This window comes from Xenopus laevis, chromosome 5S, assembly GCF_017654675.1.
Source record: "Xenopus laevis strain J_2021 chromosome 5S, Xenopus_laevis_v10.1, whole genome shotgun sequence".
Taxonomy (NCBI): domain Eukaryota; kingdom Metazoa; phylum Chordata; class Amphibia; order Anura; family Pipidae; genus Xenopus; species Xenopus laevis.
Genome location: NC_054380.1, coordinates 87,376,877 through 87,391,781, shown reverse-complemented (window position 1 = coordinate 87,391,781; position 14,905 = coordinate 87,376,877). Strand labels below are relative to the sequence as shown.

At 40.9% G+C, this 14,905-nt stretch overlaps 1 protein-coding gene across 1 annotated transcript in view; it reads right to left on the bottom strand.

Moving 5' to 3' along the window:
- The window catches only part of psmd1.S (proteasome 26S subunit, non-ATPase 1 S homeolog), a 73,321-nt gene that overhangs the window by 4,175 nt on the left and 54,241 nt on the right, over positions 1 to 14,905 (bottom strand). Inside the window, 3 exon segments of the mRNA NM_001096178.1 lie at positions 130 to 232; positions 1,944 to 2,060; positions 2,153 to 2,267. Coding sequence (NP_001089647.1) covers positions 130 to 232; positions 1,944 to 2,060; positions 2,153 to 2,267 — 335 coding nt within the window.

Genomic DNA, 14,905 nt, shown 5'->3' with positions numbered 1-14,905 from the left:
TTGTTTTTGCAACCAAACCTTGCACCTGCTTTAAGGCCACTGGGAGCAACATACAAGGGGTCGGTGAGCAACATGTTGCTCCCAAGCCACTGGTTTGGGATCACTGCTGTAGAGATATAATTTTCTCACCTGCATCCAAAATCCCCTGGGCTAAAATGGCTCCAAACTTGGCCATCACATCATCATGCTTGTCATTGATAACTTTGGAATACAGCTGACGGAACTGACTGACCTATGAGATGAAACAAGGAGTGAGGGAAGCACCAATACATGCCACACATAGCTATATTTCACAAAATACACCACACACTAGAGAAGCAAAAGACAATAAAACAAGAGAAAGGTGTAAAAATTAAGTAGTAATGGTTTCAAACATGCATACAGCCAGTTTGTTTATTGAATTCTGGGCTTAATCAATTAAGAGTGCTACACAGAATGTAAACAAAATCCCATTCCTATCAATATAATTAAATGGTGTCACATGCCTGCAAGTGCGCCTGTTGGACCCATCTGGGAAAAGTCTAATATCTAAGTGGAAGTGTCAAAAAGTGTCAGTCACATTAGCATCCTGAAACCTGCAGCTACACTTGGGGACAGAGGCAGGTTGAAGTCCTCTGGGGTGGCTTGTAACCAAATGTATGATTCCCGTCATAATTACATCTGCAGGAAGCAGAACTCCGATTTACAGATGTACAGCAGACGGAATACTTTGCTGGCGCCTGCCTGATCTGGGGGCTATGACGAAGATGCCAGACATGGGGGGGCATAAAATGAACAGCTTGTATGGCCACACTGAGAAGAAAAAGGGTATAACATTTTTCAGAATTAACCTTTTACTGCACAGTGTAATAAAGACGATCCTCTGGGAGCACCTGGATGGCAGAACTGGGAACTGGCACTTATATGATAGTGTCACACAAAGTAACCAACAGCACTTTAATTTCACCCCCCGAATTGTGTCTGTAAGTTACCCTCCCATTTAGACTGTAAGCCCTACGGGGTAGGGTGTCTCCTTGACACTGAGCACTTAATCTGTATTGTAATTATATTTTATATTTATGTGAATTGTATTTCTAATAATGCACTTAATGTTGCTTATTATTGCAATGACCCCTTGTTTGTTACTACTAATTTATTGTTTTGCTGTACAGTGCTCAATGACCCTGAGGTTTTAGACATAAACTCAGACTCAAAACTGCATCTTTGTCAGTTAATTTAAAGGTTAAAACTTCTCCTTAAAGAGACAGTTCTAGTTAGACCTGTTCTAACGACATTTAAAATGGTCCACAATTTTTTTTAATTATTAGCCTTCCTATTTTATCATTTTCCAGCCTGCAATCGAGTATCTGCTTATTGTGATCACCGGGGGACCAAAAAGCAGGTGGAATGTAACATTTCAATTGAATTGTTTTTCTCTTTCTGATTAGTCCCTCTACAATTCATCTCCTAATCTGACTTTCAAGATACTGTATGGTTAATTTAATCTTCCCAGCTACTGTACTTTATTCCAGTCAGTAGGTTTAAGGGAAGTGACCGATTTAGTTATTAGTTCAAAGATATACTTCACATTAATGGAATGTTCATAGGAAATCAAAGTCAAATGTTGTTGTTTTTAAGACTTGTAACTTTTTGTCAAATGCAATAAACAAAATCTTTTAAACAGCAGCAAACTTGCCCGCGGAGTTTCAGTGCAGGGAAGGACTAAAGTAAATCTGTCTTTTTCCAGCAGGTTATGGTAATATAGTGAAATAGTATGAAGGTTGAGGGGAACGTTTGGAGTAGGTTTAATACATTTTGGAAGGATAAAATAAGAAAATTGGGAAACCCCATAAGCAATACTGGGATTAAATGTGATCTGAAGTAGCTAACTGGCTGATATAATAACATGCACCAGAAAATATGGAGTACTAATGAACATATGTTGTGTGTGGGTCCCTTCTCACCTTTGGGCATGTAATTTCAGTCTGCTGAATCATAATGAGGGCAGATGAGATAAGGGCTCCCTGACGTACATAATTCACAGGGTCGTTGGTCATAGGCTCCAGGAGATTAATTGCTTCCTGTGATGAAAGAGGAACAGATTTACAGATCTTAATTTGCTTGTTTCACTTTTATTCATCAGGAAAAACAATAAATTAGAGCAAGCACGTACCTTGTTTCCAGTTCCAGAGCAGCAGATGCCCAAGGCCATTGCCGCACCGTATCGCACATGTGGGTTATAGCTCTCAGACAGCAAGGATACAACACTCGGGCATTGCTCTGGTGTCCTGGGGAGACGCACAAACCAGAATGGTAAAAAGGATTCAATGTAGGTGCAAGGCAATTATTCAGAGCTTCAATGGGTTTGCAAGGCATATTATAGTATAAGTATTATAGTATAAGGGACACATTTACTTAGCTCGAGTGAAGGAATAGAATAAAAAAATACTTCAAATTTCAAAGTGTTTTTTTGGCTACTTCGACCTTCGACTACGAATCGAACGATTCGAACTAAAAATTCGATAGTCGAAGTACTGTCTCTTTAAAAAATACTTCGACCCCCTACTTCACCAAGTAAAACCTACCGAACATCAATGTTAGCCTATGGGGAAGGTCCCTATAGGCTTTCTAACAAATTTCTGGTCGAAGAAAAATCGTTCGATCGATGGATTAAAATCCTTCGAATCGTTTGATTCGAAGGATTTAATCGTTGTATCCCATGACCTGGGATACATTATGTACACATGGTATCCTTACCCTATATGATAAATGCATTTATTATGGATTTGTTGAAATACATGAAGGTTCCACATTAGGAACATTTCATAACTGTCCATCCATCATTGATATAATGTTGGTCTACATTTAGAGGCACTGATGACAGCTCAAGGGATCCATAGAATTCTGTATAACCACATCAGTTTATAATAAGCCAGCCCTCGAACATAAATAAGAAACTAGACCCAAAAAGTTGCAGAGCAAGCATTAGTACAGTTACTAAATGGCAAGATCCTCCATGCAGACAAACAAGCAGGGATTATGGGAACATGCAACATGACCAAGCAAACTGCACTAGTCAAGATCATAAGAATCACAGACAGTTTAAAACACAGGCCCTGAATGCACACAGCCTGTTTCTGCAGGTCTTATCTATGAAACACCATGAACTCTGCTCTTTATTATAAGAAAAGTTTATATATAGAATGGAGACTAAATGAGAAGTGTGTACTTGCAACAGCCTCTGAATTACCCTCTGAGTTAGGCACTATTAAGTACCATTTCCAAGAACACAACCATAGCCGAGGCTGAATAAGTTCCATCTACATATATATAGAACCTAAACCCTAAATAAGAATGTTGTTTATTTGACTACTCTTTTCAAATCACTAAACCCATCCTGGGTGTCTGCCATCACATTAAAACATTTATGTGTTTACTGCTGAAAACCATTTACTCGTCTGCCAGCACGTGTGTTTTAGACACATATAAATTATAAAACGCTTTTAAATGTACAAGTTTCATTTTTAGGACAGATCAGTTTTTGTTTTGAAGGAAAGTTTCAAAATGAACTCCAGTGGATTCCTATGGAATCTACGCCCCTCTTGGTACCGCCCGAGGACTGATCGTCTGCTATGTCACACGTTATTAGAGCGCGGATTGTGTTTGTGTTCGGAACTCTAAAACAAAAATATACAATTACAGGCTCAGCCAGGAACAGAGCAGAGCTTTCAACAGAGCATGAAAACAGAGCAGGCTTCTGGCTGGCCTCCCCATTAAATAGTTTTTACAGTGTTGTTAATGAGCATTGTATCCAGAGCAAGGGCTCCTGTGTGCCAGTGCCATATCAAAAAACAGACCATGCTTGATAGTGTTTGTATGGTAGGGGACGATGGCAGTCTACCTTTAGTAACAATTTTTGAAGGTATACTATCATGGGAAAAAATGTTTTTTTCAAAACAATAGTGCTGCTCCAGCAGAATTCTGCACTGAAATCCATTTCTCAAATCAAACAGTTTTTTTTTTCATATTTAGTTTTGAAATCTGACACGGTGTTAGACATATCGTCAGTTTGCCAGCTGCCCCCTGTCATGTGACTTTGTTAAACTTCAGTCACTCTTTACTGCTGTACTGCAAGTTGGAGTGATATCACCCCCTCCCTTGCCCCCCCCCCTCTCCCCGCAGCCTAATAAAACAACAATGGAAAGGTAACCAGATAGCAGCTCCCTGGTAGATCTAAGAGCAGCACTCAATAGTAAAATCCAGGTCCCACTGCAACACATTCAGGTTCATACATTGAATAGGAGAAACAACAGCCTGCCAGAAAGCAATTCCATCCTAAAGTGCTGGCTCTTTCTGAAAGCACATGACCAGGCAAAATGACCTGAGATGGCTGCCTACACACCAATATTATAAATTGAAAAAATTACACTTGCTGGTTCAGGAATTAAATTTTATATTGTAGAGTGAATTATTTGCAGTGTAAACCATGTAATTTAGAAATAACTACATCAAAAATCATGGCAGAATCCCTTTAAGCAAGGTATAGCTGTATAACTAGCACATAGAACATCCTTAACTGTTATAACAATCAGAAGAAAACAGCCATGGAGGTGTCAGATGTAACTTTAATCACAGCGTGGCATTTTCTAATCCCAATGTTAAATGCCAATTTGCTAGTAATCAAATCCCAAGACTATCATCTTTGATTTATGAATTCTCTTCTGAAATAGACTGTACTGACAGGAACAAAAGAAAGATCCACTGGAAGCTAAATACACGAAAAGTTGGGACACTGTGTAAAATGTAAATAAAGAGAGACTGGGGTGATTTGAAAATCATATAAATCCTATGTTTAACTGCAAATAGCACAAAGGCAACATATCAAATGTTGCATGGCCAGATATTGCAACATTTTAAGAACAACATTCCTCAATGTAAAATTGCAAAGAATTGGAGGATTTCATCATCTACATTACATAACATCATTAAAAGATTCTGAGAAATCTGTGTGCAAAGGACAAGACAGAAAGCCAATACTAAACGTGATCTTCTGGCCATCAGAAGGTGTTGCATTGAAAATGCAACACGATTTTATAGAGGAGATTAGTGATATGCCACTCATCAAGACCAGCACCTAACCCGGCCCAGGTTTCTATGTTTCCTTATAAACCCGCGCATGCCCCGCCCCCGTCTCTGACATTAAGGAGGGGATGGGCGGGGAGTGTCTTTACATAGAGGCAACTGGACTCGGGAGTTGAAGAAATGTTAGATCACAGATGGGGAGGGCGGCAAGGGCAGCAGGAAGAGTTCAGACTACACATCACTAGTGAAGATCACTGCATGGACTCAGGAACACTCCCAAAATCCATTGTCTGTGAACATAGCTCCTTGGCTTCTTCCCCGTTCCACCCACATAACAGAAATTTGCACATAACAGACATTTTCATAGAGAAACCAGAAGCACTGTGGGCTGTATTTGCTGAAGTGTTCAGTCCTTTTGATGTTATTTAAAAAAAATGAATTTTAGAGCAGGAGCAGCTGGGGAGGTGTGTATTTATTTATTTTTCTCACTAACCTGCCCAATTTTTCCCATTTGGTCTTATTTTTTTCAGTGGTTAAGTGTCTTGAAAGCACTAAACCTTTAAGGCTGTAGAAATGATATTTTTTTTATAATTTTTTTTTTTACAGGTTTTGGATCCATTATCAGGAAACCCATTAATTATTTACTTTTTTTCTGTAATAATAACAGTACCTTGTACTTGATCCAAACCAAGATTTAATTGATCCTTATTAGAAGCAAACCAATCCTATTGGGTTTATTTAATGTTTAAATGATTTTTAGTAGACTTAAGGTATGAAGATCCAAATTACAGAAAAATCTGGTATCCGGAAACCCCAGGTTCTGGATAACAGGTCAAATACCTGTACTACTTTTTTGATGGCCTTTTTATGGATTCTTCAGCATGCCCATTGCCTATTTTTTCTGCATGCAATATATATATATATATATATATATATATATATATATATATATATATATATATATATATATATATATATATATATATATATATATATATATATATATATATATATATATATATATATAAAAACATAATACAAAAACACCAGAACCCTCTCTGGGCCCAAGCTCATGCAAGATAGACTTAGGGAAGAACCATTCAGCCCGTTAGCACACAGTTCAAAAGCTGTGATCCGTGTATTAATGATGGTATGAGGGAACATTAGTGCACATAGTATGAGTCGAATGCACATGTGGGAAGGCACCATTATTTATGAACATATGAGCATATATTTTTTGCAAAACAATAACATATCTCAGTTTAAACATATGATATGTTGCTTTGTATTATCTGCAAGAAAATATAGGGGTTTAAACGATTTGCAAATCATCCCATACTCTTTTTATTTCTATTAAACAGTGTCCCAACTTTTTTTTCAAAACAGGCTTAATCTATGTAAAGCTCCCTATAGACACGACGATTCTTCTTGCCGAACGACCGATTTTAGGGAAGCCCGACCAATCCTTCGAAATTATCGTACGGTTAGTGGGATTCGAACGATCGTACATCTTACAATTTTTCGGCCGACATCTGTCGGGAAATTGATCGGCCAGGTCAAAAAATCTTTGTCAGTCCCAGTGCAATCTATCTACAGTGGTGTGAAAAACTATTTGCCCCCTTCCTGATATCTTATTCTTTTGCATGTTTGTCACACTTAAATGTTTCTGCTCATCAAAAACCGTTAACTATTAGTCAAAGATAACATAATTGAACACAAAATGCAGTTTTTAAATGAAGGTTTACGTTATTAAGGGAGAAAAAAAACTCCAAATCTACATGGGCCTGTGTGAAAAAGTGATTGCCCCCCTTGTTAAAAAATAACTTAACTGTGCTTTATCACACCTGAGTTCAATTTCAAAGGTTATAAAGCCATTTCTAAAGCTTTGGGACTCCAGCGAACCACAGTGAGAGCCATTATCCACAAATGGCAAAAAACTGGAACAGTGGTGAACCTTCCCAGGAGTGGCCGGCCGACCAAAATTACCCCAAGAGCGCAGAGACAACTCATCCGAGAGGCCACAAAAGACCCCAGGACAACATCTAAAGAACTGCAGGCCTCACTTGCCTCAATTAAGGTCAGTGTTCACGACTCCACCATAAGAAAGAGACTGGGCAAAAATGGCCTGCATGGCAGATTTCCAAGGCGCAAACCACTTTTAAGCAAAAAGAACATTAAGGCTCGTCTCAATTTTGCTAAAAAACATCTCAATGATTGCCAAGACTTTTGGGAAAATACCTTGTGAACCGACGAGACAAAAGTTGAACTTTTTGGAAGGTGCGCGTCCCGTTACATCTGGCGTAAAAGTAACACAGCTTTTCAGAAAAAGAACATCATACCAACAGTAAAATATGGTGGTGGTAGTGTGATGGTCTGGGGTTGTTTTGCTGCTTCAGGACCTGGAAGACTTGCTGTGATAGATGGAACCATGAATTCTACGGTCTACCAAAAAATCCTGAAGGAGAATGTCCGGCCATCTGTTCGTCAACTCAAGCTGAAGCGATCTTGGGTGCTGCAGCAGGACAATGACCCAAAACACACCAGCAAATCCACCTCTGAATGGCTGAAGAAAAACAAAATGAAGACTTTGGAGTGGCCTAGTCAAAGTCCTGACCTGAATCCTATTGAGATGTTGTGGCATGACCTTAAAAAGGCGGTTCATGCTAGAAAACCCTCAAATAAAGCTGAATTACAACAATTCTGCAAAGACGAGTGGGCCAAAATTCCTCCAGAGCGCTGTAAAAGACTCGTTGCAAGTTATCGCAAACGCTTGATTGCAGTTATTGCTGCTAAGGGTGGCCCAACCAGTTATTAGGTTCAGGGGGCAATTACTTTTTGACACAGGTTTGGATTTCTTTTCTCCCTAAATAATAAAAACCCTCATTTAAAAACTGCATTAAAAACTGCATTTTGTGTTTACTTGTGTTATCTTTGACTAATAGTTAAATGTGTTTGATGATCAGAAACATTTTGTGTGACAAACATGCAAAAGAATAAGAAATCAGGAAGGGGGCAAATAGTTTTTCACACCACTGTATGTTTGCAGGGACAAGCAGACAGCTCCCCTTTGTTTTCCTGGCAAATTGGTTTTTTTAGTTGATGGTAAATTCGTAGGATCGCTCTGAGAAGATCGTGGTCTCACGATTAGGATCTGATCTTTTAAAAATCTCAACATCTACTGAGCAGTATACACCATTCACTGGGTTGTATACTGCTCAGTAAAAACTATACCATATATTCTCTCAACTATATATATATATATATATATATATATATATATATATATATATATATATATATATATATATATATATATATATATATATATATATATATATATATATATATATATATATATATATATTGTCATGATACAGGCCTGTAATAGTTAATAAAACAGGCCAAGGTATCATGAGAAATATTTCTACCAGCATCTAAATCAGACACATAACAGGCCTCTGTTCACTATGGTCAGAGGGGTCAGAGCTGTAATGCCCTCCTCCATGCCCTGGCTGATAAGAGCCATTCCATGGGGAGGGGGAAGCCCAAGGAGTGAGAACGTAAAGTTCCCAGCAAGACCCTCAAAGGTGAAGTGAAGGTCACATATAATGTATCCTTAAATATATTTATCCTTACAGAACCCATACCTGTTGTAACAACAGTATAAAAACCTGATGATGGGTTTGAGGCAATTTCATCTTTCCAACGAGTCCAAACATGACTAGGTTTGGTACTCTGTGTATTAGATGTGAATATCTGGGCAGGGGCAGGTCACACAGTATTGATGTTTAGTATCTATGGAATCCCTGAGAGAATTAATAACCAATGAATATAATATCATCTCTCTCCTATGTTCCAATAAGGAGTTATGGTCATTATATTCTTGGTCCAGTTCCTACTCACAGGAGGTCATAAAAACTCAATCTGTGTCCTGCTAGGCCACGCCCCCTTACATTCCTGAGGGAGGGGGGAGTGTGCAGTTACCTGATGCCCTGAAATCACTGATAAATAGTCAGCTCTTCTGACTAAACTTTGGATTTACTTTGGAGGACCAATTGCGATTGGAAGTTATCCCGTTTGTTTCCCCTTGCCTCCAGGACCAGGAATTCTATATCTTTGAAGTTAAGTATAGGTTTTCCATGTTTTCCCTTTTATTTTACAACTGTTTGTAATTGTATTATTGAATGTATGTCTCTTTTTGTAACATCTTTTTGTATATTGCACTGTTATACCTTTTATAATATTAAAGAGAATTTAATAAGATTGTCTTTGATGCTCTAAACGAACCTAGCCTGAAAGAGTTGAGCCTTAACCCTCTGCATACTGAAGTACTTGTTGAGTCAGTAGGAACTAACTGACTATAGGGAGAGAGTGTTAATGCATTGGTGTATTGTGAATTATTACCTGTAAGAGAGAACAGGGGAATAGTCACATTAGGTTTCTATCGCCTGTGAATGATAGATGGTGGCAGCGAATGAGTTTTGTGGGTGTTGGTTGGTGTTTGGGGTGCTTTTGTGTTAGTCTAACCTGTGTGCAAGGTGGGTGAGAGACTGAGTGAGTGACCCCTGATAGCCACACCTAAAGTCACGTGCGGTTGGAAGTGCCGTGTTCGTGACAGATTGGTGGCAGCGGTGGGATATTTTTTATTTAGAGCATTAGTGCTTGGGTTAAGTCATTAAACCTTGCACTAAAGAACTGTAAATCCTTGCGAGGAGTATACAGTCTTCAAAGACAAACTCAGTGCATACTATTTTTATTAAGACATACTTGCAAACAGTTTCCCTTCCCTTCTTGTTTTTCTTTTCTATCTTTTATTTTGGCAAAGTGTTGCAAGATGGCAGCATTTTACAAGAGGCAGACCAAGGAGACCCTCATCAATCTCTGTGAGCAAAGAGGAATTGATGCAGCGGACAAATCGAAGGAAATGTTGATTTGTGCCTTGGTGGAAAAGGAGCAGCAGAACTACACACCTGAGTCAGGAGACTATGCAACTCAGGATGTCCCAGTGATGAACTCTGTTCCTGGATCCTCTCAGCGAGAGGACAGTTCTAGCTGCAGTGGGCAGGATGACAGGAATTCATCCCTGCAAGCAGCTTTGCAATTGTTGGGTTCAGATGACCCCCAGCTGCGTCTTCAACTTATCCTGCAATATCAACAGGCAGAAAGAGATACAGCAGCAGCAGCAGCAGAAAGAGATGCAGCAGCAGCAGCAGCAGAAAGAGATGCAGCAGCAGCAGCAGCAGCAGCAGCAGCAGAAAGAGATGCAGCAGCAGCTGAAAGAGATGCAGCAGCAGCTGAAAGGCAGGCAGAACGACAGCATCAACTGGAGTTAGCAAAGCTCCAGCAACAAAACTCACACCTACCGTCCATGGAACCCAGGGTGGCCCATCCTTTCCATATTTCCCATGACAAATTCCCGACCATGGAGAAGGATGGAGATATGGACACCTTCCTGCGTGGGTTTGAGAGGACTTGTAGACAGTACCAACTGCCCCGGGAACAATGGGCAAAGTACCTTACCCCAGGGTTAAAAGGCAAAGCCCTGGAAGCCTTTGTGGATTTACCACCAGAGCTCGATGGGGATTATGATGCTATCAAACAAGCCTTAATTGACCGGTATAATCTTACTCCAGAAAGATATAGGAAACGGTTTCGTTCCCTACAAAAAGGCCCTGCTGACAGCTATGCAGATATCCTAAGTAGTTTGAAAACTACCTTTAAGCAATGGGTCTCTGGACTGGATGTTACCACAGTTGAGGATTTAACTGATTTGATGGTCAAAGATCAGTTTCTACACGTATGTCCATTGGAAGTACAGCAGTTTGTTATGGACCGGGAGCCTAAAACAGCAGACCAGGCTGCCAAGCTTGCTGATACTTATGCAGCTAGTCGGATGCCAGAGCACCGCAGAGCATCTGTACCAAGCTACAAGGAGCGATCAACAGGAGGAACCGCACACAGCAGTCTACAGTCTGGTGAGAATTCATCTTTTGGGGGGTCTGTTGCAGCTGTGGGGCAGAAGGATACCCGCCGATGTTTTTCCTGCAACCAGGTGGGCCATGTGAGAACTGACTGTCCACAAAAGAAGGAACCAACTTCACCTGGACAGCCTGTTGTGATGCTCGTGTCTGGTAAGCCTGAGAATCTACATCATCATATGCAGTCTGTGATTGTGGGGGACAAAGTGACTCAGGGACTAAGAGACTCAGGTTCTAATTTTTCTCTGGTGCGTCCAGAGATGATAAACACTGGGGACATTATTCCTGGAAAGACTTTGTCCATAAAGGGAGTGGGTGGGAGCCACCCAAAGGTGCCTGTGGCAAAAGTTTTCTTGGATTGGGGTGCGGGGAGAGGTCTAAGGGAAGTGGGTGTAACTAATGAAATTCCTGTAAATGTCTTGTTGGGGAATGATTTGGGTTACATGATAACTGCTTTTGTGCCCTATGACCAGGTCTCACTAGGTCCAGCCGCGCTGGAGTGTGGCCACCCACCTCAACAGGTAATTGTAAAAAGTACAATGCAGCAAAGTAACTGGGAGGGAGGACTGGGAGGCAGGAGCCAGAGTCAACCAGTGCCTGAACCAGTGTTGTCCCAAAGTAGGGATAAGAAGGGAGAGGGGGAGGAGAGGTTTCCCCTAGGAGTCTCCCTGGTGCAGCCCGGTAGTATACCGGCAGTGAGGGATTTCCAGCGTGTAATCCCTGATCCTGTACCCAAACTGCCTGAGGTCTTGAGTGGAGGTCAGCAGCTACGCCAAGCTCAGGAGTCAGTGCAGAAGCATGAGGGACAGGTGGTTAGGACTCAGAGTAGGGTCCTAGTGGATAGTGCCACTCAGACTGGGGAGAGTGATGGTAGTGGTGGGCCAGGAATAGCCCTCATGCCAGAACCAGTACTGAGGGGGGCTAAGGTGGTCAGTACTAAGGAGGAAAGGCTGACAGTACCAGGAGTTGCTCCCAAGTCAGATAGCAACAAAGTAGTTTTTCCAGAAGTCCAGAGTATTAAGGACGAGCCCAGTGGTTTATGCCAACCCAAGACTAAGCAGGTCAGTGGAGACCAGGGTGGCATCAAGGGGGTGGAAGGCCTCCAGCTACTTTCTATGTCTAGGCCCAGGGAATGGGAGATTAGAGATAGGCTGGAGGGCCCCTCAGTGAACAGGGTGGGATGCCGCCAGCTAGTTTCTATGTCTAGGCCCAGGGAATGGGAGATTAGAGATAGGCTGGAGGGCCCCTCAGTGAACAAGGTGGGAGGAATAGGTCAGGTGCCTGAGGAGAGCAGTGATAGACCATTGCCTACTATGCAAACCTGCACTCTGTCCAGAGACAGTGCAGATAGAGGCAAAATGGGAAGTATACCTACATCAAACCAGGGGGATTATACTGATACAGCCCTCAAGGAACAAGACTTTAGGCCGGGGAGGTAGCCTGATCCCTCATACTGTATAATATGAATGGATATTTCGATAATGACCTGGCTATGGTTATGGATTTATGTTTTTATTGTGGCAAGGTTAAGAGTGACCTGTAAGTCAATCTCCCCTTGCTCACTCTAAAAAGGGGAGGTGTCATGATACAGGCCTGTAATAGTTAATAAAACAGGCCAAGGTATCATGAGAAATATTTCTACCAGCATCTAAATCAGACACATAACAGGCCTCTGTTCACTATGGTCAGAGGGGTCAGAGCTGTAATGCCCTCCTCCATGCCCTGGCTGATAAGAGCCATTCCATGGGGAGGGGGAAGCCCAAGGAGTGAGAACGTAAAGTTCCCAGCAAGACCCTCAAAGGTGAAGTGAAGGTCACATATAATGTATCCTTAAATATATTTATCCTTACAGAACCCATACCTGTTGTAACAACAGTATAAAAACCTGATGATGGGTTTGAGGCAATTTCATCTTTCCAACGAGTCCAAACATGACTAGGTTTGGTACTCTGTGTATTAGATGTGAATATCTGGGCAGGGGCAGGTCACACAGTATTGATGTTTAGTATCTATGGAATCCCTGAGAGAATTAATAACCAATGAATATAATATCATCTCTCTCCTATGTTCCAATAAGGAGTTATGGTCATTATATTCTTGGTCCAGTTCCTACTCACAGGAGGTCATAAAAACTCAATCTGTGTCCTGCTAGGCCACGCCCCCTTACATTCCTGAGGGAGGGGGGAGTGTGCAGTTACCTGATGCCCTGAAATCACTGATAAATAGTCAGCTCTTCTGACTAAACTTTGGATTTACTTTGGAGGACCAATTGCGATTGGAAGTTATCCCGTTTGTTTCCCCTTGCCTCCAGGACCAGGAATTCTATATCTTTGAAGTTAAGTATAGGTTTTCCATGTTTTCCCTTTTATTTTACAACTGTTTGTAATTGTATTATTGAATGTATGTCTCTTTTTGTAACATCTTTTTGTATATTGCACTGTTATACCTTTTATAATATTAAAGAGAATTTAATAAGATTGTCTTTGATGCTCTAAACGAACCTAGCCTGAAAGAGTTGAGCCTTAACCCTCTGCATACTGAAGTACTTGTTGAGTCAGTAGGAACTAACTGACTATAGGGAGAGAGTGTTAATGCATTGGTGTATTGTGAATTATTACCTGTAAGAGAGAACAGGGGAATAGTCACATTAGGTTTCTATCGCCTGTGAATGATAGATGGTGGCAGCGAATGAGTTTTGTGGGTGTTGGTTGGTGTTTGGGGTGCTTTTGTGTTAGTCTAACCTGTGTGCAAGGTGGGTGAGAGACTGAGTGAGTGACCCCTGATAGCCACACCTAAAGTCACGTGCGGTTGGAAGTGCCGTGTTCGTGACATATATATATATATATATATATATACATACATACATACATACATACTGTGGGTGGTGACCACACAATTGAGGCAGTAACAGAGATTCTAGACTTTTCTTTACAAATTGAAAAGTAGTGTTTTTGTAATGCCATATCAGGAGCAAGTTTGCCATGATTCACAAGGTGCAGTCCTCAAACACTATGCAATAACGTGTTATTCAAAAAGCAGTATCAGGCATATTTGAAATTCTGGTGTGGACTAGAGAGGTCATAAAGGGGTTAATGTATGGGATGTTTCTGTATGCTACAGAGGGAGGAAAGCTCGTTTTGATGAGAGGTATACGCTCTGCCTGTCCTGTATATACAATATCAGCACATGAAATTCTCCAGACTCTCCCACTCGATTTCTTGGACACAGACAGGTTCATATGGTCCAGATGGAGCAGAATCTCCAATCAAGATATACAGAGCCAACAAAAGTCTGAAGGATGGTCTCTAATACTTACAATATTCTTATAACATGAAGGGCTGTGGGAGGAGGCTATTGCGGATTTCTTTTTTCTTTAATGTAAAACACAGAAAAGCAAACATTTTAAAAAAAAAAAAACCGCATAAAAAATATACAATAATTTTCCTATACATTCTTTGGGCTAATAAAAATAAACCCTTCTTCAACACTGCTATCGATTCTAAGAACAATATGGAGCACCCGAGGATGAATAGATCAGATTTGTTGATGCGGTGAGACAAAAAAAAAAATAACATACTTTTTAAAAATCCGGCTATATGTATTCAGCACCACCAAAAATATATAGGGTTAAATGCTTTTCACCCTTTGAAGCTGATGGTAGGGGGTCTGGGATGTCAGCATTAGCAGAGAAGCCCCCATGGGTACAGCTGCATGAGGTAGGAGGGGCAGAAGGCAAAGGGAAAAAAAGAAATTAAGTGAAGCCTGGCTCCTGGCTGACCTCCAGCTCTCAAACTCTGTAAGATTCTCTTGAGGAGACGGGGAGATCCGAGTCAGTGCTAAGAGGCCAGGAGAAGCACATGCAGTGC